The 25,674-nt window shown below is 34.8% G+C and overlaps 1 protein-coding gene across 5 annotated transcripts in view; it reads right to left on the reverse strand.

Moving 5' to 3' along the window:
- The window catches only part of LOC126825386 (serine/threonine-protein kinase BRSK2), a 695,489-nt gene that overhangs the window by 19,681 nt on the left and 650,134 nt on the right, over nucleotides 1-25,674 (reverse strand). For all 5 annotated transcript variants that reach the window (XM_056101811.1, XM_050555009.2, XM_050555005.2 and 2 more), the window contains one exon: nucleotides 13,997-14,172. In XM_056101811.1, coding sequence (XP_055957786.1) covers nucleotides 13,997-14,172 — 176 coding nt within the window. The remainder of the gene's footprint in view (nucleotides 1-13,996; nucleotides 14,173-25,674) is intronic.

The raw sequence follows: 25,674 nt of genomic DNA on the forward strand, positions 1-25,674 counted from the left end.
AGCAGCTAAATCGTCCGAGCAGTCGACAAGGGTTGTCACATAATTATTCTTTTGTAGGTGATTAGGGGAATTTAATAGACAATTTCATACAGATGACATTATAATTTTCGTCGTTTGAGGGTTCACAAGGTTCTAAAAACTAAAACAAGGGCCATAACTCTGGAAGTAATCTACAGAAATTGTTGAAATTCGACAGGCTTTTTCGTTTTACTAATTCAAATAATGCATATAAATTTCATACAGATCGGATGATAACTTTTGTCGTTCGAACGTTCACAAGGTACAACAAAGTAAAACAAGGACCATAACTCTAAAAGTAATTGACGGAAATTGCTGACATTCAATAGGCTTCTTCGTTTTACTAATTCAAATGATTGATGCATATGAATTTCATACATTTTACCAACATTTTATAATACCCGGTACTACCGGGTAGACGTAGTGACAGGGTTAATATATACACTACAACCATCAAGACTTCAAATTTTGAAAACTATCTTTGTTTTAGCACACTACGTCCATATAATTAAACATCACTTGGATTAAATGTTTTGGGTCTGTATGGAAAATTGTAAATATTGCATCACAATTTCCTTGAAACTGATTTTGGTTTTCAGCAATTTTTTTATAATGAATACACATAGTCCACTATTGAATGTGGAAAGGTCCAGCTGAATGATTGATTGGAAAATATGATGTGTTTCAAATGGTACTCCATAGAAATGAATTTGCTCCACAAAAATTATATCTAGGTAACAAATTCTATATCAGACCCTCAAAATGATTATTATTCTAACATAAATGAATAATAATCTATCCAAAATTTAAAAACAAGCCTTTTTGCTAACATTTACCAACACATGACAACGGCAGCCATGATAGCTTAGATTTTGACAGTTCTGTTTTCATCAATTTACAGAACGGTCCATATGAATAATGTTGATATTAAAAGATGTGACAGTTCTTGCAAATGAAGCACAATAGTCTATAATATTACGATTTACCACCTGATGTAAGGATAATTGTGATAGTATAAGTCAAAAAGTATTTACTGCATTTTTATTTATCTTTCTGTGTTGAATTACCGCTCAAAGGAAGTGTTGCTCGCATCAATGAGTTCATGCATGACTTATTTTTTTAATATTATCAAATCCCGTAAATGACACCTCATTTGTATTTTGATATGAATTAATCGTATTCCGCAGTTGTTTAAATTAAAAAAATAAAAATTTGTATTTACATTTTTATTGAAAGGGTGATTACTTTCAATCATATTCAGCTTATTTTCATGATACAAGAATGACTGCACATTCATTTTCAGTGCAAATGAACTAATTTGACCTTTGACCCCGAATATTTCGAAAGCGCCCCAGCGGCGGACTGATTACCACCTGGCATCGTATTCTATGCGAAATTTTACTATTGAAAAGTTGGGTCTGGTTTTGTGCCCATTTGATGGACACCCCTCCGCACTGAGCCTCTATACTAAGAGGGACCACTTGCTAAAAACGCGATTTTTCGTACAATCAGGGGACATAATTCAGGAAGTTATAATCTGATATGCACGAATATCGAAAGCAACCTAGAGAGTCCACAACCTTGATATACCATATTTTTACACTATTAGCGTACGAGGGGCAGCCATTTCGTCCAGCAGTTTTGGTCCGATTTTCACGAAATTCTAACTCAACCATTGGTAAACCGCAAAACTAGTGTAGAATCTGCGTCCAACAGGAATATGAAAACAATGGATCGAGTTCAACCATTGGTGACATACTAAAACGTTTTTTTAAATTGGATAAAAATTGTGACCTCTAGAGTGACCACAAGCTAAAAATGCAATCAAGTCCATAATTCAGGAAGTTACGATCCGAAATTCTCAAATATCTATAGCAATCAAGATCTTTGGGTTATAACCATGTATTGCAAGTTTCATCAAAATCGCATTAAAATTGTGAACTCTAGAGGGCCCACAACCTTGATATACCCTATTTTTACACTATTAGCCATTTTGTCCGGCAGTTTTGGTCCGATTTTCGCGAAATTTGAACTCAACCATCATTACTGTGGAACGGTTATATATTCAAACGTTTTTTTAAAACGAATAATAATTGTGACCTCTAGAGGGACCACAAGCTAAAATCGCGATTTTTCATACAATAAGGGGCCATAATTCAGGAAGTTATGATCTGATGCGCACAAATATAGAAAAGAACCAAGATCTTTCGGTTATAAACATGCATTTTAAGTTTCATCAAATTCAGAGGAAAATTGTAACCTCTAGAGTGTCCACAAGCTAAAAACATGATTTTTCGTACAATCAGGGACAATAATCCATGAAGTTTCTGTGATATCTGTACATTCATGTAAATAGAGATAAGTAAAATAGAAGATGTCCATCCAGAATTATATCACGATTATTATATGATAAAGTAATTATGACCTATGTATAATAGTACATTCCAGAATGATGACTCATACTATACGTCATCGCTCATGTGTAGTAAGATGTTCGCAATGCTGATTCGATTTCTTGAAGTTTACCATTTCGATGTTGTTTCGATGTAAATCATTTCTGACTAATAAATGTTTGTCTACAACAAACATAATATGGCGACAAGGATGTCGAAATTGTTCTGTATTCGGTTTGTTGATCTAGATGTTATTATTTTGTTGTGGATGCTATTTTCTGGTGATTTTAAGATGAGCGTGCCATTACCTACAAGTTTTTTGTCGACCCCCGGAAAACCAACCATTGCATGGGGACAGTGGAGAGGCCTATTTGAAAACTATTTAACTGCTGTCGACGGAAATAATTATGTCGCTGCCAGAAAGAAAGCATTACTTTCACACTGTTTGGGACCACATGCTCAAATGACTTTTAATTCATTACAAGTAGCTGATAATTCATATGATTTTGCATTGCGTAGTTTAGAAGGACATTACGGTGCAAGATTCAACGTGTGCGCTGAAAGGGTGAGATTCATGTCAAGGTCACAACTTAGTGGACAAACCGTTGATGAATATGTTTCAGCTTTGCGAACTCTTAGTCAAAAATGTAATTATGGTGCCAATGTACTTAATGAACTTATCTGTGATTTAATTATTGAAAAAACGAACAATAAAAACATAAAAGAAAGATTATTAATGGAAGTTAACGATTTAACTTTAGAAAACGCCATTATTATTGCACGTAGAATAGAATTAGCTACCACAGAATCTTAGTCAATGTCCAATAATGACAAACGACATAGTCAAACTGTCCTGAGAATATTTAGAGGTCCACCTTCGGGATTTCACCAGAAGAATTATAAGTCGAATAAGTCAAAAATATCAAGTGCTTACTAATAATAATCAGCGATTTAATTTCTCAACACAACCATCTGTGTAAAACCTAATGACAGTGTCATTGAATCAACAACAATTAAAAGCTGTAGTTACAATGTAAATCGTATTGAGACATTCAATGATTTAAAAGAAGAATTTCCAAATGTTTTCAATCGCATAGGAAGAGCTGTTAATTCCAACATCAATCTGTTGTGAAAGAAGATGCAATCCCTGTAGCACAGAAAGCTAGACCGGTTCCCTACGCTTATGAATTAGAACTCAAAGAAGAAATTTAAAACTTGCTTAATGATGGTATAATTGAAAAATGCGATCATGCTGAATGGGTCAGTCCTATTGTTATAAGTCGGCGTAAAAACAACAAAGTTAGACTATGCGTTGATCTTCGAGTAGTTAATAAAAATATTATACCAGTAAAGTACCCATTACCAAATATTGAGTTGTTGATTGGATCAATTAAGAAGGCAAATGTCATATCCAAGTTCGACATGAACTCTGCTTACCACACGTTACCACTGCATGAGAAGACTAAAAAACCTTACCACTGCATGAGAAGACTAAAAAACCTAACAACATTCGTTGCTCCTTTTGGTCTTTATAGATATAATACAGGACGGTTTGGATTAGCTGATTTACCTGGAGGGTTCCAGAAAATGGTTGACATTATTTTATCTGGTTGTAAAAATACATTTAATTTGTTAGATGATATACTAGTTGTCGGCGAAACAGAAGAAAGTCATGATGCTAATGTTCGTGAAGTATTAAGTCGTCTACAGAAGAATGGTTTAACTTGAAGCTCCAGTAAATGTTTCTTCAAAGTATCCGAAGTTAATTTGGTTGGGAAATGAAATGAAATGAAATGGGGTTTAACGTCCTACTGTTTTGCTCCGAACTGGGCTAATGAAGACGGGCATACGCCATACAGTGTGCTATGAGGGAAATTTTGCCCGGACAGCGGCACTGCGGCCTACTCTTATATCGAATTCCAACTGTCAAGGGATCTTTTACGTGCACGCCAATGTGTACACGGGACCTCGGTTTTTCGTCTCATCCGAATGACTAGACAGCTGTCCTTGTCAGGCCCTCCGTCCTGCATCACTGACAAGGGGAAACCACGCCGGAAAATCTGGATGAACTTTCTCGGCCAATGCAGGGATCGAACACCCGACCTCCAGGCTAGCAAGCCAGTGCCTTACTAATTTGGTTGGGATTCTCGATTTCTGCTAAAGGTGTTCACATGTTACGTGAATTTTTAGAACCTACATCTTGTAAAGATGTCCAAAGTGTACTAGGATATTTTAACCACTACTCTCATTTTATTCCTCAGTTTGCTAAAATAACCGAACCGCTTAGACAATTGATTCGTAAAGGTCAAGAATGGGAATGGAAACAAGAACAGAAAGCAGCCTTCGAAACACTTAAGTTATCATTGACGACTACTCCAGTCCTAGCTTTTTATCATCCTAATTACCCCACTTTCACTTTGGGGGCAGAACTTACTGTCTGAACCGTGGTACATTATAAACGGATTTTGTCGATTGTGAACAAACTACTGAATAATTGTTACTAAAAACCTGCCTATGTGTTTGAAATCACCTCCGGTTGAATAAAATCCATTGCACAATTGAATATTCGAACGAAAAAAAAAGTTCTCTCTTGAAAAGTCAATGTTTTTGCTTGTATTTTTCGACTAAGTTTATGATAACATTGTACATGTGACATGATGAGCTAAACCATCTTAATATGTTGAAGGGGTAGATGGTTGACAAATTTTGACAACCACGTGTGCTGCAATCACAACAACGCGCGACCTTTCCGATCGTTTGAGTTTAGGTAGAGTGGTTCAATGGTCACTTATTTGTCCTTATATAAACATGCACAGGTATCTGCCTGACTGCATCATCAGGGATATTTTCTGAAGTGAGCAATGTTTAGTCCTGCGCACGTGATTTTGGAGGTCGCAGCAAATATACGTCACAAATAGCTTTCCACGTGGTATTATACAAACCAAGTAAAAATACACCCATTACGCGCTTCGACTTTCGTGTTTATTTAATAGCGAACGTGAGCAAAAATTTCGATTACAACTCTTTGGTTTAATTTTTGATTTTGGGGTTTTTGGCGATTTCGGTACAGAGCTAGCTGTAATAGTTTCGTTTCATTCCTAACTTTTTAATCCATGAGCGTGGCAAGATAAACTCATTACAACATTTTGGGATTTTCTATTATTTGGTCGTTACAACCTTCGTTTAAGTGGCGCTCTATTTACTTTAGGAAATAAATATTTGCTAGCTCTAAATACGCAGAACTATTTGAGACCGGAAAATAACCGAAACAAACTTTTTAGTGGTAGTCTTTATTTTCAAGACACTTTTCGGTAACTTGGTGTAAATTACTTTCATAATCATAGTATCTTATTTAATTATTCTGTAGCCATCTTTGATCGACGGACTTAGTTTTTTTTTCTAGATCTGAGACTGAGCCCTGCAAGATGACGTCCACCGATGATTTGCTATCCAGCATTGGATTGGACAGGTACCCCTATGATTTAAGCACTGTAACCAAACTACCTATGGCAAAAATTACAAATAGGCTTATACTAGGCATTGTTAATAAATTCCCGACAACTACGGAGCATCGGTGACAATAACATTAAAAATAGACTGGTCAGACTGAAGACAAAGACTAGGAAGCTGGGTAAAAGTAAGGCCAAGTCCAATAAATGTATGAAATCATACGACGATTTTCTTGACACCCCGGGATAGTGGACGAGACTCCATCGGCAGGTACTAGTGAAATTAATTTAATAAATAGAGAGACTCAGACATCTGCCGATGCGACCTTGACTGATTTAAATAGGAAAAATAAGTATTTGCGGCGATTGTCAAAGTGTCATAAAAGCACAATCGCCCAGTTAAAAAATCGACTTCGGAAGACTAAAAAAGAAATGATTCGCATGAAGGCTAATAATGAAAATAAAAAACAATTCGCAGGTAAAAAAAAGTGGTTGCAAGTCCAAACCTTTTAGGAAGAACGAAGTAATTTTGTATGATGTCGAAAATCAAAGATACACAGCAGAACGTTTCGAATGGTAACGTAGCAGCGGTTATAACCGCATGTTTGGCTGTCGCGGGACTAAAATCTAATTACACTCCATCAAAATCTACAGTTCAAAGAATATCATGTGAGCGCGTCGGTGTATCTTCAAAACATGTTTCGGAAACCCTAAAGTCGGCAAAAAATACCACCCTTTATACAGGGGAAACTACAAAATTTGGCTCTAAATTTGGCACATACGCAATAACCGCCGACTCGAGACACATACGCCACTTATTCTTGGTCTTCGTGAAATGGCTGATAAATCTGCGCAAACTACATTAACGGCATTAACTGAAATTTTGGCAGATCTCGACGAAATTGCTGGACCATTTAGTAAATCCGTTATTTTCGAAATTAAAAATACCATGTCAGACAGAGCCAGCACCGAAAAGCTATTTAATTCTTTATTTACACAATACAGAGGCACTATACCAAATTCGAATTCAAATCTCCCTGAATCTCGATCTTTATTGTATTAGTAATACTTATAGAATATCGTCCCCATACTTTATCCAGCAATGTGTTTTTTTCATAACAAACATCATACGGCACAATACATTTATTTATCTGTGGGACACAAAATAAAGTGTTAAATTAATAGATTTATAGAGGTCTTTATCCCTCACTCTCCGCATTACATGCCACTATATTTCCTCGTACTTTATCCGACAATTTATTTTACATAACAAATATCATACTGCCCAATATATTTATTTAACTTATATTAACTTATATTTAAAGTGTTATATTATTAGATTTATAGACGCCTCTATATAACATGCCATTATAAACAGACCCGGAGTCTGTGGGTATACAGAAATGAAAGCACTGTTCTTTTTAATACATATATTTGGCTAATCTTTAAACAATTCATGTCAAACATCGATCGTTTCAAATCCAGATAAATGTGTATTTTAATTTTCACTGTAGCATTATAAACAGTTAATATTAAGACATGCGGAGGCGTGGATATATTATTAAAACAACTAAGCGCTTGCGCATGCGTACACACGTTAAATTCAATCGTCTCATAGAGTGTATTCCGTTACTTCGCAGCAAGGAAATAAACGATGTTTTCCGACTGCGATAATGATATTTGTTTCAGGAGCTTCCGTACCATTTTTACCGCGACCAAGGGACATAACTCTTATTCTCACTAAGAGTTATCTGCCTTTATTATGGAATCCGGGTAGATTTTGAGGCATTTATAACATATTTGCAAATGGTTATATCCTCAAAAATCAAATGTTGTCAGACTTCCATTGTTGATGATATATATTTTTATGTTAAGTCATATCATATAATGTTAAAATAAACCCGAAATAGTGTCTGTTTGTTGTTAAAAAAAATTGAGTATGAACCACTCTAGTTTAGGCAACAAAAATGGCAACTGAAGACAATAAAATTAATTTGGAAACAATTGATTGTCAGTCTACTAAATTTTTATTCACAATGAATATATCACAGATTACACGAATACACATAAATATTGCTTTTCACATCATCATCACCTCATAATTGTAAATACCCTGTGTTAGTGTGTATTATATTTTAATAAATTATATTAGGCCCTACATCCCTGTCAATTATATGCAACTCTGTGGCTAACATTTATAAATAAACATACTTTATTTCATAATTTTAATTGATAATATTTCATAACGCGGGGTCTAATCTCAATGCTCTGTAGTTATTTGTCTATTTTCAAAGTTTTATGATTTCCACAAAAACTATGAAAAAAAGGCTGCCGCTTCTCAATAATTTCCATATTTAATTCACGTCCATAATATTCCTGATTAAATTACTTTTTTTTTTAGTTTATTCGACAGATACTGAAATTGAAACATTGTTGATAAGAACAGTTCGGGATATCCAAACATCGATAATCGTCTTTATAAAAATGTATTTAAAACAAAAAATCACTTGTCAAAAGAGGTATCGCAGATTGCATGTATGTTAATTATGCAGACCATGGGAAAAACTTGTGCAAGTTTCGCGCTAAATTTAACCATTTTCACTGCACCTGTGTGGTATACAATAACTCATATGGTTTTGGATTTCAAAATGGAGTTGTACTTGTGATTAATATAGGCCTATAGTTAATAACTGAGAGAACAATCGTATGGATACATTGTCCTGTGAATTTCAAAACGAAGCCGCGATTTTCGGAAATTAATTGTGTTACCGAGACGCAAAATTCTGAACAGTTTTTGCACAACGGAAATAATATTCGAAGAGAAATAGAAAGACAGGGAACTATATCTGCTGATAATTAAACCGATGTGCGCTATGATTTGTTGTTGATAATAATTTTTAGTATTTATATAAAAAAAACAGAAATAATAACGTTCTCTAACTATTTAATGATTCAATGGCCTCGGCTATTAATTTTGCCGAGGCAAATGTAAAATACATCAGCATTTACGGATTTACCTCGGCTACATCCGATTGCCGAGGTTTATTGACAGGACTGCTAAAATTCATCAGGAAATATTAAAGGAATGTCGTTCTTTTTGTTCAGCACCTGTGTTTAAAAGAAATAATCCCACCCAACTCTCTAACCAAATAATTAATACAAGACCGAAACAAAATAACGGACTACGGGCGTATTTATGTTTGTAAATGCCCAAACTCATTACTGGTCCGAGAGCAATAGCTTATTCATACACAAAATTTGAATTGTCGTAAAAGAGCCAAACACCGTTACGATAGACAAGCTTTGCTGAGACCCCCTTATACGAAATGATCTGTCCAGATAAGTGACGTAATTAGCTTCCATTTTTGATTTCCCGATGTCAAAGTTTGTGAGGAGTTCAATTTTACAAGAGAGAACTTTTTTATTCGCTGGGATATTTAGTTGTACAATGGATTTTATTTAACGGGAGGTAATTTCAAACACACAGGTAAGTTTATATTAACCAAAATCAAGTAGTTTGTTCATAATCGAAGAAATCCGTTTAAAATTTTTGATGGTTCAGACAGTAGTCAACTACAAGCCAATAGAGAAATTTGCCCGGTTGCTTTTGCCTCAAAAATTTTGAATAACTATGAAAGAAAATATAGTATAGGTCATGCGTGTACATGGGCAGTCAAGGAGTGGGATAGATATTTGAGAGGTCGACATTTTAAGTTAAACATACATTATGCAAGAGCTAAATCTGATTATGGCAAGTCTTTATTTAGGTTTCAGATGTCATAGAAATTATAAATTAGATCTTTATTTACACAACAAGCGCAAAATCAACTCTGTAGACCCACGGATGGCTTGGATTTTAACAGGATTTCATTGATTGATTAAATTTTTAAATGGCGTTGTAAGCGGAAATTAACCTTTACGTTGACGTCATACTCCCGGAAACTTTAGATCGAGGCTAAATGATAGAGTGTATGAAGCCAGGCCGCTTGTCAGTCAATTTGATTGAATGTTTAGTTGTGGTTAAAATGAGACTTTGGATGTCAGTATTATACGCTCTTTTGTCACTTGCGTTTACAGAAAAATTATGGAAATTGATAAACATCGCAGCCAACATCACCCCAGTTGAATTGTAGCCCCATTGGATCACTGTTTCCTATATGTGTGCTTCGGGAGTTACGTAGCCCTACCAGTTACAGTACAAGAGTACACCCAGGCTAACAAGAAGTCGGCAATAATTATGCCTCATTGATTTGGTCCATTCTTTTCAAACTTTCACTTCTTATCTATATATTAAAAGTCTTATTTTTAATTTGTAGTAAAAATAAATGTGATACGAAATGAATTGCAACCCCGTCTCAAACCGAATAGGCTAACGGTACCACAGCCATTGAAAACGTTACTTGATAATCGAGATTATGTAGGTGGAGTTAACGCCTGTCAATCAAACGATCAGCCATTCTCGGAGACGGTGAAGAGAGAGTTGAATCCTATTTCTAGTCAAAAATTACAATGGTGATAACTTTGTTCAGAATAAAGTAATTTGACTGAAATTTTCAATATATTCTTCTGTCATCAACTATTTTTGAACTGTTATAGCAAGAATGGCCAACTCTCTATTAAAGTCAACCCATAATGTATCTTTAATTACAGACCACAAGTCATTAGTTTATGTAATTCATTAACCACCGAAACTGTCAGATTGTCTCCTAATGTTATTTCATCCGAAACCATGAAATATGACATACTTAATAAAGTCCATAACTATTTGTTAAACTCATGGCCTGCAAAGAAAGATATTAATTCAGAAGTTCTCCCTTATTATCACATGAAAGATGAATTATTCTTATTTGTTAATTGCTGTATCGGTAGAGGTAGTAGAACTATTTTACCCAAATCTCTACAACGTGATGTTTTATATCTCGCACATGAAGGTCATCGAGGAATTGTTGCTACAAAACAGAATTTACGAGCAGTAGCTTATTGGTGCGGAATAGAAAAAGATGTTGAAAGTTTCGTTAATAAAAGATATTATCGTGATAATAAATTTTGTGCTATGCCTGTCTGTCTGTTGTTTACATATGGGCAACTGTGAAAATGTCAATTTATTACATGACGACTGAAGCACAGGCTCTGAGAGAAATTAAGTATAATTCGATTGCATTAAATATATGTGATTATTAAAAACTATCAAGCAATTACCCGAAGAACCTAATGCTTCTGAGGATCAAATAATCGTTGGGCTGAATCGAAACCCATCTAACCGGCAAAGCCATAAGCAATGGCAGACATACAAAAGGCAACCACAATAAAAGAAGGCACTGACCAACAGTAAACCCACCATAAGCAATGGCAACCAAACAAAACATCCACAACTAGGATGGACGATGGGGTGGAGGGAGGGCAACTCCAAAAATATTCTAAACACAGTCTATCACAGACACCTATCCAAGCAGGATAGAAATCGCGCACTAGTTCCAGTGGCGGGAAACTGATCGACGCGCCACCGGAAATGGTACGGGCTAGTTGCCCGTATGTAAACAACAGACAGACGGGCATAGCACAAAATTTATTATCACGATAGTATCTTTTTGTGCTCTCTGACCTGGAAGACAATCTTTAAGACAAATAACAAAGACAATATTGTTGGTGTGAAAATGTCAATTTATTACATGACGACTGAAGCACAGGCTCTGAGAGTAATTAAGTATAATTCGATTGCATTAAATATATGTGATTATTAAAAACTATCAAGCAATTACCCGAAGAACCTCATGCTTCTGAGGATCAAATAATCGTTGGGCTGAATCGAAACCCATCTAACCGGCCAGACACAGCTCTAAAGGCATCCCGATTGAGCTGTTGTGCCCAACAAGACAAATCACACCAACAAAAGTAATGAACAATGAGTAAAATAATTGTAACATAACTTTTACAATCAGACAAGATCTAGGTTACATAGGATAATATTACAAAACTATGAAAGATGGGCGGCATGTAAACATGACAATATCGTAAGATTGACATGTTATAAGGTAAATTGTTATGTGTGCTGAAAAACCTTCTACTGCTCCTCTTTATCCTAAAGAACCATCGGAAGGGCCATGGTTAGATCTCGCAATAGACATATAAGGGCCATATGAAAACGCTCCACAAGAATCTAGATATTTAATTAATATTACTGACTATTATTGATGTAAATCATTCCTGACTAAAAAATGTTTGTCTACAACGAACATAATAGTTTCGATCTGATACATGCCAATATTGAAAGCAACCAAGATCTTTTGAAGATAAACCTATATTTCAACTTTCGTAAAGATCAGATAAGAATTGTGACCTGTAGAGTGTTCACAAACGATTGTGGATGGACAGACAGGCGGACAGACATCCGTAAAAAAAAATCTATATAAAAATAGAGCTCTAGAGAACAGATTCCAGCCACGCTGTTCAATTTCCAAATATGACATAATATTCACAGAATATTATGACGCAAAATAATAACTGAACCAGTTCATACCCAATTCCAATTCCAAGTCACACATGTATCAAGTGCAGCTTTCGATGTATTTCCTCAACTATCTCCCAAGATTATTTTTGGTCATAATCAAATTCAAATTGGTTGTATCTAATTTGTACAACTTGGCTCAACAATATATGAAATCTTAAAATTCATCTCTTAAAACTGCTTATTAGAGAAAAGTGTAACAAAGTTCTATGTATTTTTTTTCCTTTTACATAAGCCAATCTCTGCAAATCTTAATAACTAAACTGTTCACAATAAAAAGAAATCATGTCTATAAATGTGCAATGATTGTGCTGAGTAGGCTGTCATATGGGTGGATATGAATGAACATTTGGAGGGATTGATAGATCATATTATATTGTACAAACTTTAACATGCATCTGCCTACTTCTAGGATGACCCAATTAACATAAATAAATATCTCCAAATATCTAGACAATTACACCACAATATTTATATATACACCTAGCCTTAAATCAGTTTCGCACTTTTATAGTCATTAAATAAACGGTCATGTTGTACTTAATAAGCTATGACCATTTAACAATCCATAAATAATACACTGAAAGATGGTTACGATTGTCGGCCATAACATCCGGGCATTTGTGAGTAAAAAATAGGTTTTGAAATTAGTCTCACTTAAACCAGTCTACCGACCATTCTACGTCTGATTGACAGGCTAGGATAATCAAGACTACTTTTTTACGAAACATAACAGAAAGCTGGAACAAGAAATTGAATTTAGAAACATGCACGTTTGGCAACTCAACAATTGTTTTAAGAACCTTGTAAAAGTAAAATGAAACTACTGCTAGCATCATGTTCTTGCCTAACGCTAGTGTTTCAGAGATATTATTTATACTAAACCAAAAGATGCCGCTCATAACGGAACGGTACAGTTAATGACAAAGCAATTTAAAAAATAAAACAAATGTAATTTCTAAAGATGCTGTAATAACCAAAAAGCTAAATATTACTGCTATTCAGAATCGTCAACAATAGATTTTTTACGGCTGTAATAATTGATAGATGTGTAGAGAATTGCATGTGCGATGGCTATTTATAGTCTCGTAGACTCTAGCACTGAGTATTATCATACTGCGTAGTTAGCCAGAAATTCCTTCGAGACAAGACACTGAAGAGTGCACATTCGCCGTGTTGAGTCCGCTTTCTGTAGGGATAATTTTCACTTCACGGGTAACCCTATTATTGCAGGTCTTTCTTTAGGCCTGAAATGTTATCTAAATTATTAATTAGACATTAACTTATCCAGGTTAAAATCAACTCTCGATGTCATCGCTAGCCTGCAATATTTACTGGATTAGGATCCGATTTGCTGCTCAACTTTCATTCATTATCGTACCGACTTTAGTAATGATGACCGAGGCTAGGCTGAAAATTCAATTGCTAAATTCTCGGTTCAGAGTGGATCGTTTTTCAGAAAATTCCCTTTACATTATCTAGCTTTTAACTATTATAGTGAGAACTGCCAGCTATATTTACCTAATCTCCCATAATCTATCTTTAAAGAAAGGAATCACAAAGCGTTGATAGCACACCATGTATAGATGATGTTTAATTAGTAATATAAATAAACAAACAATGACTCTTACGCTTGCATCATCTCCATTTTCTTTAACTAAGGAACAGTAAGTTGGCGGAACATGTTCAGATGCGTAGGAAACTGTGCTGTCTGTGCTAATTTTACGCTGATGAAGACTTTCACCACGTGGTGTTGACATTAATGTCTGTAAATGTTCACAAACACGGCGAAATCTCCGAGAAGGGCCTGAAATAAAGGTATGTTGCCAGGCAACTAAACATACGCCCACGACAGCTAAATCGTCCGAGCGGTCGACAAGGGTTGTCGCATATTTATTCCTTTGTAGGTAATTGGGGGCCTTTACAAGACAGTTCCATACAGATCAGAAGGTTCTACAAACTGAAACAAGGTTCTCAACTCTTGAAGAAATCTACAGAAATTGTTGAAATTTGACAGGCTTTTTCGTTTTACTAATTTAAATAATGCATCTAAATTTCATACAGATCAGATGATCACTTTTGTCATTCAAACGTTCACAAGGTTCACAAGGTTCACAACCGCCATAACTCTAGAAATTATTGACGGAAATTGCTGAAATTCAATAGATCTCTGTTTCAGAAATTTAAATGATGCATATAAATTTCATACATATCGGATGATAACTTTCATCAATCAAGCATTATCAAGGTTGAACAAAGTGAAACAAGGGCCATAACTCTAGAAGTAATAAACAAAAATTGCTGAAATTCAATAGGATTCTTCTCTTTACTAATTAAAATGATGCATGCAAATTTCATACAGATCGGCAGATAACTTTTGATGTTAGAGTGTTCACAAGGTTCAATAAAGTGAAACAAGGGCCATAACTCTAGACGTAATAAACAGAAATTGCTGAAATTCAATAGACTTCTTCGTTTCACTAATTTAAATAATGCATATAAATTTCAGAAAGATCAGATGATAACTTTTGGTGTTAGAGCGTTCACAAGGTTCAATAAAGTGACGCAAGATAGCTCTAGACGTAATGAACAGAAATTATTGAAATTAAATAGCCTTCTTTGTTTCACTAATTTAAATCATGCATATAAATTTCACAAAGATTGTGTGATAATTTGTGGCGTTGGAGCGTTCACAAGGTTAAACAAAGTGAAACAAGGACCATACCTCTCGACGTAATAAACGGAAATTGCTGAAATTCAATAGGCTTCTTCGTTTTACTAATTCAAATAAAGCATATAAATTTCAGAAAGATAGGCTTCTTCGTTTTACTAATTTAAATAAAGCATATCAATTTCAGAAAGATAGGATGATAACTTTTGGCGTTAGAGCGTTCACAAGGTTAAACAACGTGAAACAAGGGCCATAACTCTAGAAGTAATAAACGGAAATTGCTGAAATTTCATAGGCTTCTTCTTTTCCCTAATTTAAATATTGCATATAAATTTCACAAAGATCAGATGTTAAATTTTGGCATTAGAGCGTTCACAATGTTCAACAAAGTGAAACAAGGGCCATAACTCTAGACGCAATAAAAAGAAATTATTGAATTTAAATAGGCTTCTTCATCTCACTAATGCAAACAACATATATCAATTTTAAAACAACTGGATGATAACTTTTGGCGTTAGAGCGTTCACAAGAAATTGTGGACGATGGACGGATGGACCGACCGACGGACGGACGGACGGGGGCGACGGCAATATACGTCCACATTTCTATGTGGGCATATAAAAATTATAATACTAAAGCCTAATCAAAATTTGACAAAAAGTATCAAATAGGTGTTCGTTTTGAAAGAAATACAAGATAGCCATGCAAATCATGGAATATGCCAAAATCGGAGCTTTGTCTCAAGTGCAGCTTATCCAAAAAGAAACCTTGGATGTTGAGAAAATTTGATAATGATTTGGGATTCTTGAAGTAAACTAATCTCTAGGGTTCATCCTCTCATGACCTCATTGCTTGAACCAAATTTGAAAAAGAAAAAAACATCTATTAAAACCTACTGCCTCTCTCGCGTTCACAAGGTTTTCGCAAAGGGGGTATATATACTCTGGAGCATACAGTCGTAAAAAGCTGAAATCAATAAGATTCATCCTCTCATGACCCCAATGCTTACAGTCAAATTTCATTAAAACAAGTAGCCTGTATCACGTTCATAAGGTTTTCGGCGAAGGGGGCGGGGTAACTCCAGAAAAAAAGACGTGGAAAGCTGAAAATTGATAGGGTTTCATCCTCTCATAACCCTGATGCTTCACACCAAAATCCTCTATGGCTTTCACCAATTGTTGACAGACGAACCGATGGACTGGGTGACGACATAATACGCCCACACTGAAATGTGGGCTTATGAAATGAAAGCATGATATCAATATTTATACAGTATAACAGAATGCTATGTGAAAATATTTAGATTGGGATTTTGTACTTATGATCACTTTTTATAAATCTGTTAACCTACACACAATCAAAGTTCAGGCCACAATATATGTGAAATATATTCAACTGTGGTATAAAATTCAGACATTAAAGTAGCATTAAGATTTCAATCTTGTTTACACCCATATTAGGTATCTGCATTTAAATCACTTAGTCATACAACAGCCTCATTTCTAAACTAAATAAATGACATTCCTAGAACGCCTGCGGCGTCATATATGATACTACCCATCATCATTCAATTAAAAAAAAAAAAATTTTTTTTTATATCTGTTTGTGTCACTCTCTATTTGTCCACAAACACCTAAGGTAGCATTACTGATACCCTACAGGCCTGCCCTCTATAGGTAACTGGTTATAACTACTCCTTCAAAGATGGCAGCCCCCAGTCAGAGAAATTCTGGCATTCTCATTTGAAATTAACTGCTGATTTATGCTTAACAGGTATGTTTGATGATTTTTTTCATGCATTAACCACTATTTAGCTAAATACATTAGGACATAAATAAACATTTTTTAACATCTGTGATGGATTAGAATTTTTTCAGTAGATCAGTTTGTGACATGGTACCAGATATGATACCACAGGTTTTTCAGGTTATTTTTTTACCCAAAATGTAAAAATAATTTTATCAGACATGAGCTGAAATATTTACTGATTTGAACATACCATGGCAGTAAAATATTATTTTGTTCTGAAATGAAGCTTATAACAGTATTATTGATTATACTTTGGATCCTTAATTGACTTTTACTTGGAATATCAACTGATTTTCTCTTTGTTTTTATTTTTAGGTTTGTTGTATCCTGCCCATTTATCTTCTATAAAGCATCAAACCATCATCTATGAATTAGAGCCAACCTTTTTATGCCCCAAGCGATCAAAAAATCATATTATTTCAAAGCAAAAAATGTTGATCATCTAAAGAACATCTACACTAAATTGAAACAGTCAATCTCGGTTAGAAGCAGAGTTATTGTGTTCCAAAGTCTCAACCTATCAAATTGCTATCTCTAGTTAGTAAAGGTCACCGGAAAAGCATCAATTTTTTTAAAAATAATGCAAGTAATTATGTCAACATATCCTTTCCATAAGTATAACCCGAACCTGAATGTCAATATTTCAACAGGTAAATTTCAACATTAGTAATTTCCGCCGGTCTCCATGGGTAGTCGTAACTTTTCGTCAATAAGCAATCTGTGACGTCATTTTATTCCTTCTGCACATAGAAATATACCCACGGAGAATGGTGGAAATTTCTAATGTTGAAATTTACCTGTTGCAGGTAATATTGACATTATACTTATGGAAAGGATATGTTGACATAATTACTTGCATTATTTAAAAAATATATGAACCTTTTACGGTGACCTTTAAGCAGATATTGCTCATCAGTAGCCGTAAAACTATACACCAAGTTTCATTAAGGTCACCACATTAGAATCAAAGTTATCGTGTTCAAAAGTCAATTGCTTATCACCCTGCTTAACATAGTCAAGATATTGATGTAATGAAACTATACATCATGTTTCAACACTCTCGCTCAATTTCACTTAGTGTTTTATACTGCATAGCTTGTGTGACATTACTGTTTATACCCGGTATTCCAATTATTATTAGGGTTTCACAATGCGCAGCTTGTGTTAAACACTATTAATATTGTTTTTGTTAAGATTATTATTAGGGTTTCACACTGTGTAGCTTGTCTGAAACACTGTTGTTTTTGTAAATATTATTAGGCCTTTTGTGTTTTTTCTGTCGAGCTTATATCTCAGAATCTAACCATAGCACCTTTCTGAAACTTTGACCTACCCCCCAAGAACGGGTGATGGCTTTGGAAACGTTTTCAAAACGTTTTACGAATCCGAAATCCCTGAATTTTACTGACGAAAAATTTGATCTACATAGCTGTAACTTTGTAATTATTTGACCAACTTTACTAATTTTTTTTTTCTTTGAGTACCTCGAAACATTTAGTTTAAATCTGCTATTTCAGATTTTTTTAATTTCAAAAATTATGTCATTGTGATCTCATTCTGGAAGTAAAAACAAACTTGTCGACTTTTTAAAAATTAATACGATTTTCATGAAATTTGGAATGTAAGTAGATCCAACTTATCATAAAATTTGGAATGTAAGTAGATCTTGTTTATCCATCTTCAATGATATCATTAGAAATTAAAGATTAAAGTTTTCAAAAGATAGGCAACGAAACATACGCATACAGCAGCTAAATCGTCCGGACAGTCAACATGAGTTGTCGCATATTTTTACTTTTGTTGGTAATGAAACATTTATAATACACTAAAATCTTATTAAGAGTAACAACTCGTTAAGTAATTATCAGAAAATCATTAGAATTTGTTTGGCTAACGTTTAATATACAAAACATTTAACACCATCGATTTAGCTGTTCAAGTTACCAAACACCATTGACCAGTGGCTGCAAGGCAGGATGCGCCCACATTTTGCAAGAGATGGATAGAGAACAAGCTAAAAACAAACAGGATTTTTTGTACAATCAGGGGCAATAATCCAGAAAGTTATGGTCTGAAATGCGCAAATATCAAAAGGGACTGACAACTTTGGGTATAAAGATATGATTTAAGTTTCATCAGAATCGGACAAAAATTGTGACCCCTAGAGGGTTGACAACCTTCGTATTGCATACTTTTACACAATTTGCAAACAATGTTAGAGTGTTCACAAGGTACAACACAGTGAAACAAGGGCCATAACTCATGGCATAATTAACGGAAATTGCTCAAATTCAATAGGCTTCTTCGTTGCACTAATTTAAATGATGCATATCAATTTCAAATTGATCGGATGATAACTGTTGTCATTAGAGTGTTCACAAGATTCAAGAAAGTGAAACAAGGGCCATAACTCTAGATGTAATCAACGGAAATTTGCTGAAACTCAATAGGCTTGTTCGTTTTTCTAATTTAAACGATACATATAAATTTCATACAGATTGGATAATAACTTTTGTCGTTAGAGCATTCACAAGGTACAACACAGTGAAACAAGGGCCATAACTCATGGCGTAATTAACGGAAATTGCTCAAATTCAATAGGCTTCTTCGTTGCACTAATTTAAATGATGCATATCAATTTCAAACAGATCAGATGATAACTGTTGTCATTAGAGTGTTCACAAGATTCAACAAAGTGAAACAAGGGCCATAACTCTAGATGTAATCAACGGAAATTGCTGAAATTCAGAAGGTTTCTTTGTTTTACTAATTTAAATGATGCATATAAATTTCATAAAGATCGGATAATAACTTTTGTCGCTAGAGCATTCACAAGGTACAACAAAGTGGAACAAGGGCCATAACTCCCGGTGTAATTATCGGAAATTGCTGAAAATCAATAGGCTTCTTCTTTTCACTAATTTAAATGATGCATATCAATTTCAAACAGATCGGATGATAACTGTTGTCATTAGAGCGTTCACAAGATTCAACAAAGTGAAACAAGGGCCATAACTGTAGATGTAATTAACAGAAATTGCTGAAATTCGATATGCGTCTTTTTTTTACTAATTTAAATGATGCATATAAATTTCATACAGATCGGATAATAACTTTTGTCGTTAGAGCATTCACAAGGTACAACAAAGTGAAACAAGGGCCATAACTCACGGCGTAATTAACGGAAATTGCTGAAATTAAATCGGCTTCTTTGTTTCACTAATTTTATGATGCATTTCAATTTCAAACAGATCGGATGATAACCGTTGTCATTAGAGCGTTCACAACATTCAACAAAGTGAAACAAGGGCCATAACTCTAGATGTAATTAATGGAAATTGCTGAAATTCAATAGGCTTTTTTATACGCCCACATTTTCATGTGGACGTATATTGTCGTCTCCCCTATCCGTCCGTCCACAATTGTTTGTGAACAGTCTACAGGTCACAATTTTTATCCGATTTCAATGAAACTTGAAATATAGGTTTATCACCCCAAGATCTCGGTTCCTTTCGATATTGGCATGTATCGGACTGTAACTTCATGGATTATGGCCCCTGATTGTACGAAAAATCACGTTTTTAGCTTGTGAACACTGTAGAGGTCACAATTTTTATCCGATTTATTTTAAACTTGAAATGTATGATTATAACCCAAAGATCTCGGTTCCTTTCGATATTCACGCATATCTGAACTTAACTTCCTGAATTATGGCCCCTGATTGTACAAAAAATTGCGTTTTTAGCTTGTGGACCCTATACAGGTCATAATTTTTATCTGATTTAAAAAAACGTATTATTATATCACCGTTAAACCCTAAGGACGGCTGAGTTCGAATTTCGTGAGAATTGGCCCAAAACTGACAGACAAAATGGCCGCCCTTTGTTCTCAAATAGCGTAACAATATGGTATATCAAGGTTGTGGACCCTATAGAGGTCACAATTTTAATCCTATTTTGATGAAACTTGAAATGTAAGTTTATAACCCAAAGATCTCGGTTCCTTTCGATATTCGCACATATCGGAACGTAACTTCCTGAATTATGGCCCCTGATTGTACGAAAAATCGCGTTTTTAGCTTGTGGACCCTATAGAGGTCATAATGTTTATCCGATTTAAAAAAACGTATTAATATAACACCGTTACACCCTAAGGACGGTTTGAGTTCAAATTTTGTGAGAATCGGCCCAAAACTGACAGACAAAATGGCCACCCTTTGTTCTCAAATAGCGTAAAAATATCGTATATCAAGGTTGTGGACCCTATAGAGGTCACAATTTTAATCCTATTTTGATGAAACTTGAAATGTAAGTTTATAACCCAAAGATCTCGGCAATGATGGGATTTTGCCCGTATATTCCGGACTTGTCCGGATCTTTTTTCCAAACGCCCAAACATGTATTTCAAGTTTCATCAAAATCAAATCAAAATTCTGACCTCTAGAGTGTCCACAAGTTAAAAACGCAATTTTTCATAAAATCAGGGGCCATAACCCATGAAGTTATGGTCCGATACATGCCAATATCGAAAGGAACCAAGATCTTAGGGAGATAAAGCGATATTTCAAGTTTCGTTGAAATCGGATAAAAATTGTGACCTGTAGTGTCCACGAACAAATTGTGGACAGACGGACGGACAGATGGACGGACAAACAGGGTTGACGACAATATACGTCCACATGAAAATGTGGGCGTATAAAAATCAATATACTTGTTCGTCTCAAGACCTTAAACTCTGTATATTCACGAAACAATTATATATATATATTTATATATTATGATAACTATGGTCTCTAAAGCATCCACAAGATTTTTCAAAGTGATGAAGGGCCATAAGCCTAAATATAGCAAGAAACATTTTACACAGGTGAAAGAACTAAACAATGACTGGAAAATATCGAAAAATTAACAGAGATGACTTTGAATGGAACTTGTATTTTTCGGAATCAGATTGACCTCAGCTGTTCGGCCATTTAGGTCAAATTTGTGATTTTTCAAAATTAAGGAAATAAATTCTCCTGTAAACAACTTCGTCGGCACAAAACCGTGATCCCCGCTATCCAGACTTGTATTCATTTCGGAAATAGGAGATGAATTTTCCAAACTACAGCCTATTGTGTTTATTTTCACGCCAGTTAATGTGGATATTTTAACTTTTTTTCAAATTCAATTCCGAGTGGTGACCATCAGTTGAAAGAAATCAAAATTCTGCTCTGAAAGTTTTTTGGGGCATTCCTTGAAGGATTCAGAAAATGTAACTGCAAAGTAAAATATCGCAAAAGCCTTTGGGATTTTTCACGTTTAAAGATAGTGGCACTTCTGGTTCGATCGACAAACTGCATATTATGTGTACGCATCAATAGTGCCTTTGCTAGTACAGTAATATATTTTCAAGGCAATCTGACCTACTTTTTTCCAGTTTTATACGCCCACATTGAAAAGGTGTTGTATATTGTCTTCTCCCCTGTCCGGCACGTGCTTACAATTGCTTGTGGACGCTCTAGAATATCTGACTGACTTTAAATTTATACACAGTGTTTAAGTTCATGAGACGAAGAATCCTATTGGTTTTCAGCGATTTCCGATAATTACTGCCAGAGTTATGGCCCTTATTCACTTTGAAAAATCTTGTGGACGCTTTAGAGGCTAAAGTTAATATCCGATTGACTTTAAATTTATACACAGTGTTTAAGGTCATCAGACGAAGAAACCTGTTGATTTTCAACGATTTTCTATATTTGTGGTCTGACCCCTTACTCATATGTACATGTAGGTTACTTCCCTTGATTGGAAGTCTTTAAGCCTTCATTGTAGGAGGTGACCTGGGGGGGGAGGGCTGCCATCTTGATTGTTGGATCCATGAAACATGTGCTTTGGTTTGCCATTGTAAACTGAATAAATATCTTAAAACATTGGTAGCAGAGCTGGACATTTTGAAGATGGCCAGTAGTTATAAGAACCCTCCTACTAAGGCTGGGAAGACATACAGCTAATGGAATGATAGGTTGCCAGGCAACGAAACATACGCCCACAGCAGCTAAATCGTCCGAGCAGTCGACAAGAGTTGTTGCATATTTATTCCTTTGTAGGTAATTGGGGGCCTTTACAAGACAGTTCCATACAGATCAGATTATAATTTTTGCCGTTTGAGGGTTCACAAGGTTCTACAAACTGAAACAAGGGTCTCAACTCTGGAAGTAATCTACAGAAATTGTTGAAATTTGACAGGCTTTTTCGTTTTACTAATTTAAATAATGCATATAAATTTGATACAGATCAGATGATCACTTTTGTCATTCAAATGTTCACAACCGCCATAACTCTAGAAATTATTGACGGAAATTGCTGAAATTCATAGACCTTTGTTTCACAAATTTAAATAATGCATATAAATTTCATACATATCAGATGATAACTTTCATCAATCGAGCATTAACAAGGTTGAACAAAGTGAAACAAGGGCAATAACTCTAGAAGTAATAAACGGAAATTGCTGAAATTCAATAGGATTCTCCTCTTTACTAATTTAAATGACGCCTGTAAATTTCATTCAGATCAGCAGATAACTTTTGATGTTTGAGCGTTCACAAGGTTCAATAAAGTGAAACAAGGGCCATAACTCTAAGACATAATAAACAGAAATTGCTGAAATTCATTAAGCTTCTTTGTTTCACTAATTTAACTAATGCATATACATTTCAGAAAAATCGGATGATAACTTTTGGCGTTAGAGCGTTCACAAGGTACAACAAAGTGAAACAAGGGCCATAACTCATGGCGTAATAAACGGAAATTGCTGAAATTCAATAGGCTTCTTCGTTGCACTAATTTAAATGGTGCATATCAATTTCAAACAGATCAAATGATAACTGTTGTCATTATAGTGATCACAAGATTCAGCAAAGTGAAACAAGGGCCATAACTCTAGATGTAATTAACGGAAATTGCTGAAATTCAATAGGCTTATTTGTTTACTAATTTAAATAATGCATATAAATTTCATACAGATCGGATAATAACTTTTGTCGTTAGAGCATTCACAAGGTACAACAAAGTGAAACAAGGAGCATAACTCATGGCAAAATTAACGGAAATTGCTGAAATTCAATAGGCTTATTTGTTGCACTAATTTAAATGATGCATATCAATTTCAAACATATCGGAGGATAACTGTTGTCATTAGAGAGTTCGCAAGGGCCATAACTCTAGATGTAATTAACGGAAATTGCTGAAATTCAATAGGCTTCTTTGTTTTACTAATTTAAATGATGCATATAATTTATACAGATCGGTTGATAACTTTTGTCGTTAGAGTGTTCACAAGGTGCAACAAAGTGAAACAAGGGCCATAACTCCAGAAGAAATTAACAGAAGTTATTGAAATTAAATAGGCTTCTTCATCTCACTAATGCAAACAACATATATCAATTTCAAAACAATCAGATGATAAATGTAGTCTGTAGAGCGTTCACAAGAAATTGTGGACGATGCGGATGGACGGGGGCGACCGCAATATACGACCACATTTCCATGTGGGCGAATAAAAATGATGTTGTTTATAAGCCAAGTCATACTGCTTTTAAATTTGGAGATGGTGTTTCTGTATATTCATACCAGTTAGTTAAAATTCCAGCTCAAATTAATAATACCTGTATATCCATTGATATTGAAGTTGTTGATAAAAACCTTCCTTTGTTACTCAGTAAAGCATCTTTAAAGCGGGGAAATACTGTTATTGACCTTAATAATGACCAGGTTTTTATGTTAGGTAAACCAGTTAATGTAAATTTAACTTCTAGTGGGCATTATTTTATAGATATTACTGTACCTAGACAACAATTGCAACAATGTAGTACTAAGTCTTATAATCAGGTTTTGAATTGTAATGCTGTAAACAATGTTGATATTAGTGAAGATGTTGTTTTGATTGTAACTGAACATTTGTCATAATAGAACAGAAAAGGTTTATTAGTAAATTGCACAAACAATTTGGCCATGCCTCATTTGACAAACTGTCAAGTGGTGATAAAGTTTATTACATGGCTGATAATGAGTGGAAGGGACCAGGATGGGTCGTTGGTCAAGATGGTGTTGTAGTGTTTGTCCGTCATAGTGGATTATATGAAAATGGGAAACACGATGAGCCTGATGATATAGAGAATAAGAAACAGACAGAAGTCACTGCTAAAATAAATGTCAAATAAGGACAAACTATTCGTTTTTCATCCTTTGAAGATGATAATATAAAAGAGGCTATCATATTAAGGAGGGCTGGCAAGCCATCCAGTAGTAAAAGAAATTGGTTTAATTTTAAATTCACCAAATCAGTTAACATGAAAGATGAAAATGTATCGATAGATTTAGGAACTGTAAAAGATTTACAGATAGTACCTGAAGAAGAGACTGAATGTGTTATGATATGTAAAGTAAATTTTGATGTCGCTAAACACAAAGAATTAGAATGTTGGAAGAAAGAAAATGTGTACAATGAAGTTGAAGATACAGCACAAAAATGTATTTCGACACGATGGGTGTGCACCCTGAAGAACATAGATGGTCAGTTTGTTCAAAAAGCACGATTAGTAGCACACTGTTTTGAAGAGGATAACTTGGACGATCTTCAAAAAGACTCCCCTACCTGCTCCCGCGAATCACTTAAAGTAATTTTGTCTGTAATTGCACAGAAAAGGTGGGTTGTAAAGAGCATATACATTAAAGTGCACATAAGATGGGCTTGGGAACTTTTCGATACATGTAGCCAATGGTTACTATATCAACTTTATGGCAAGTTCACACCAATCTGATTGAAATTAATTCAGTTATCTTCACT

This window comes from Patella vulgata, chromosome 6 (assembly GCF_932274485.2).
Source record: "Patella vulgata chromosome 6, xgPatVulg1.2, whole genome shotgun sequence".
Taxonomy (NCBI): domain Eukaryota; kingdom Metazoa; phylum Mollusca; class Gastropoda; family Patellidae; genus Patella; species Patella vulgata.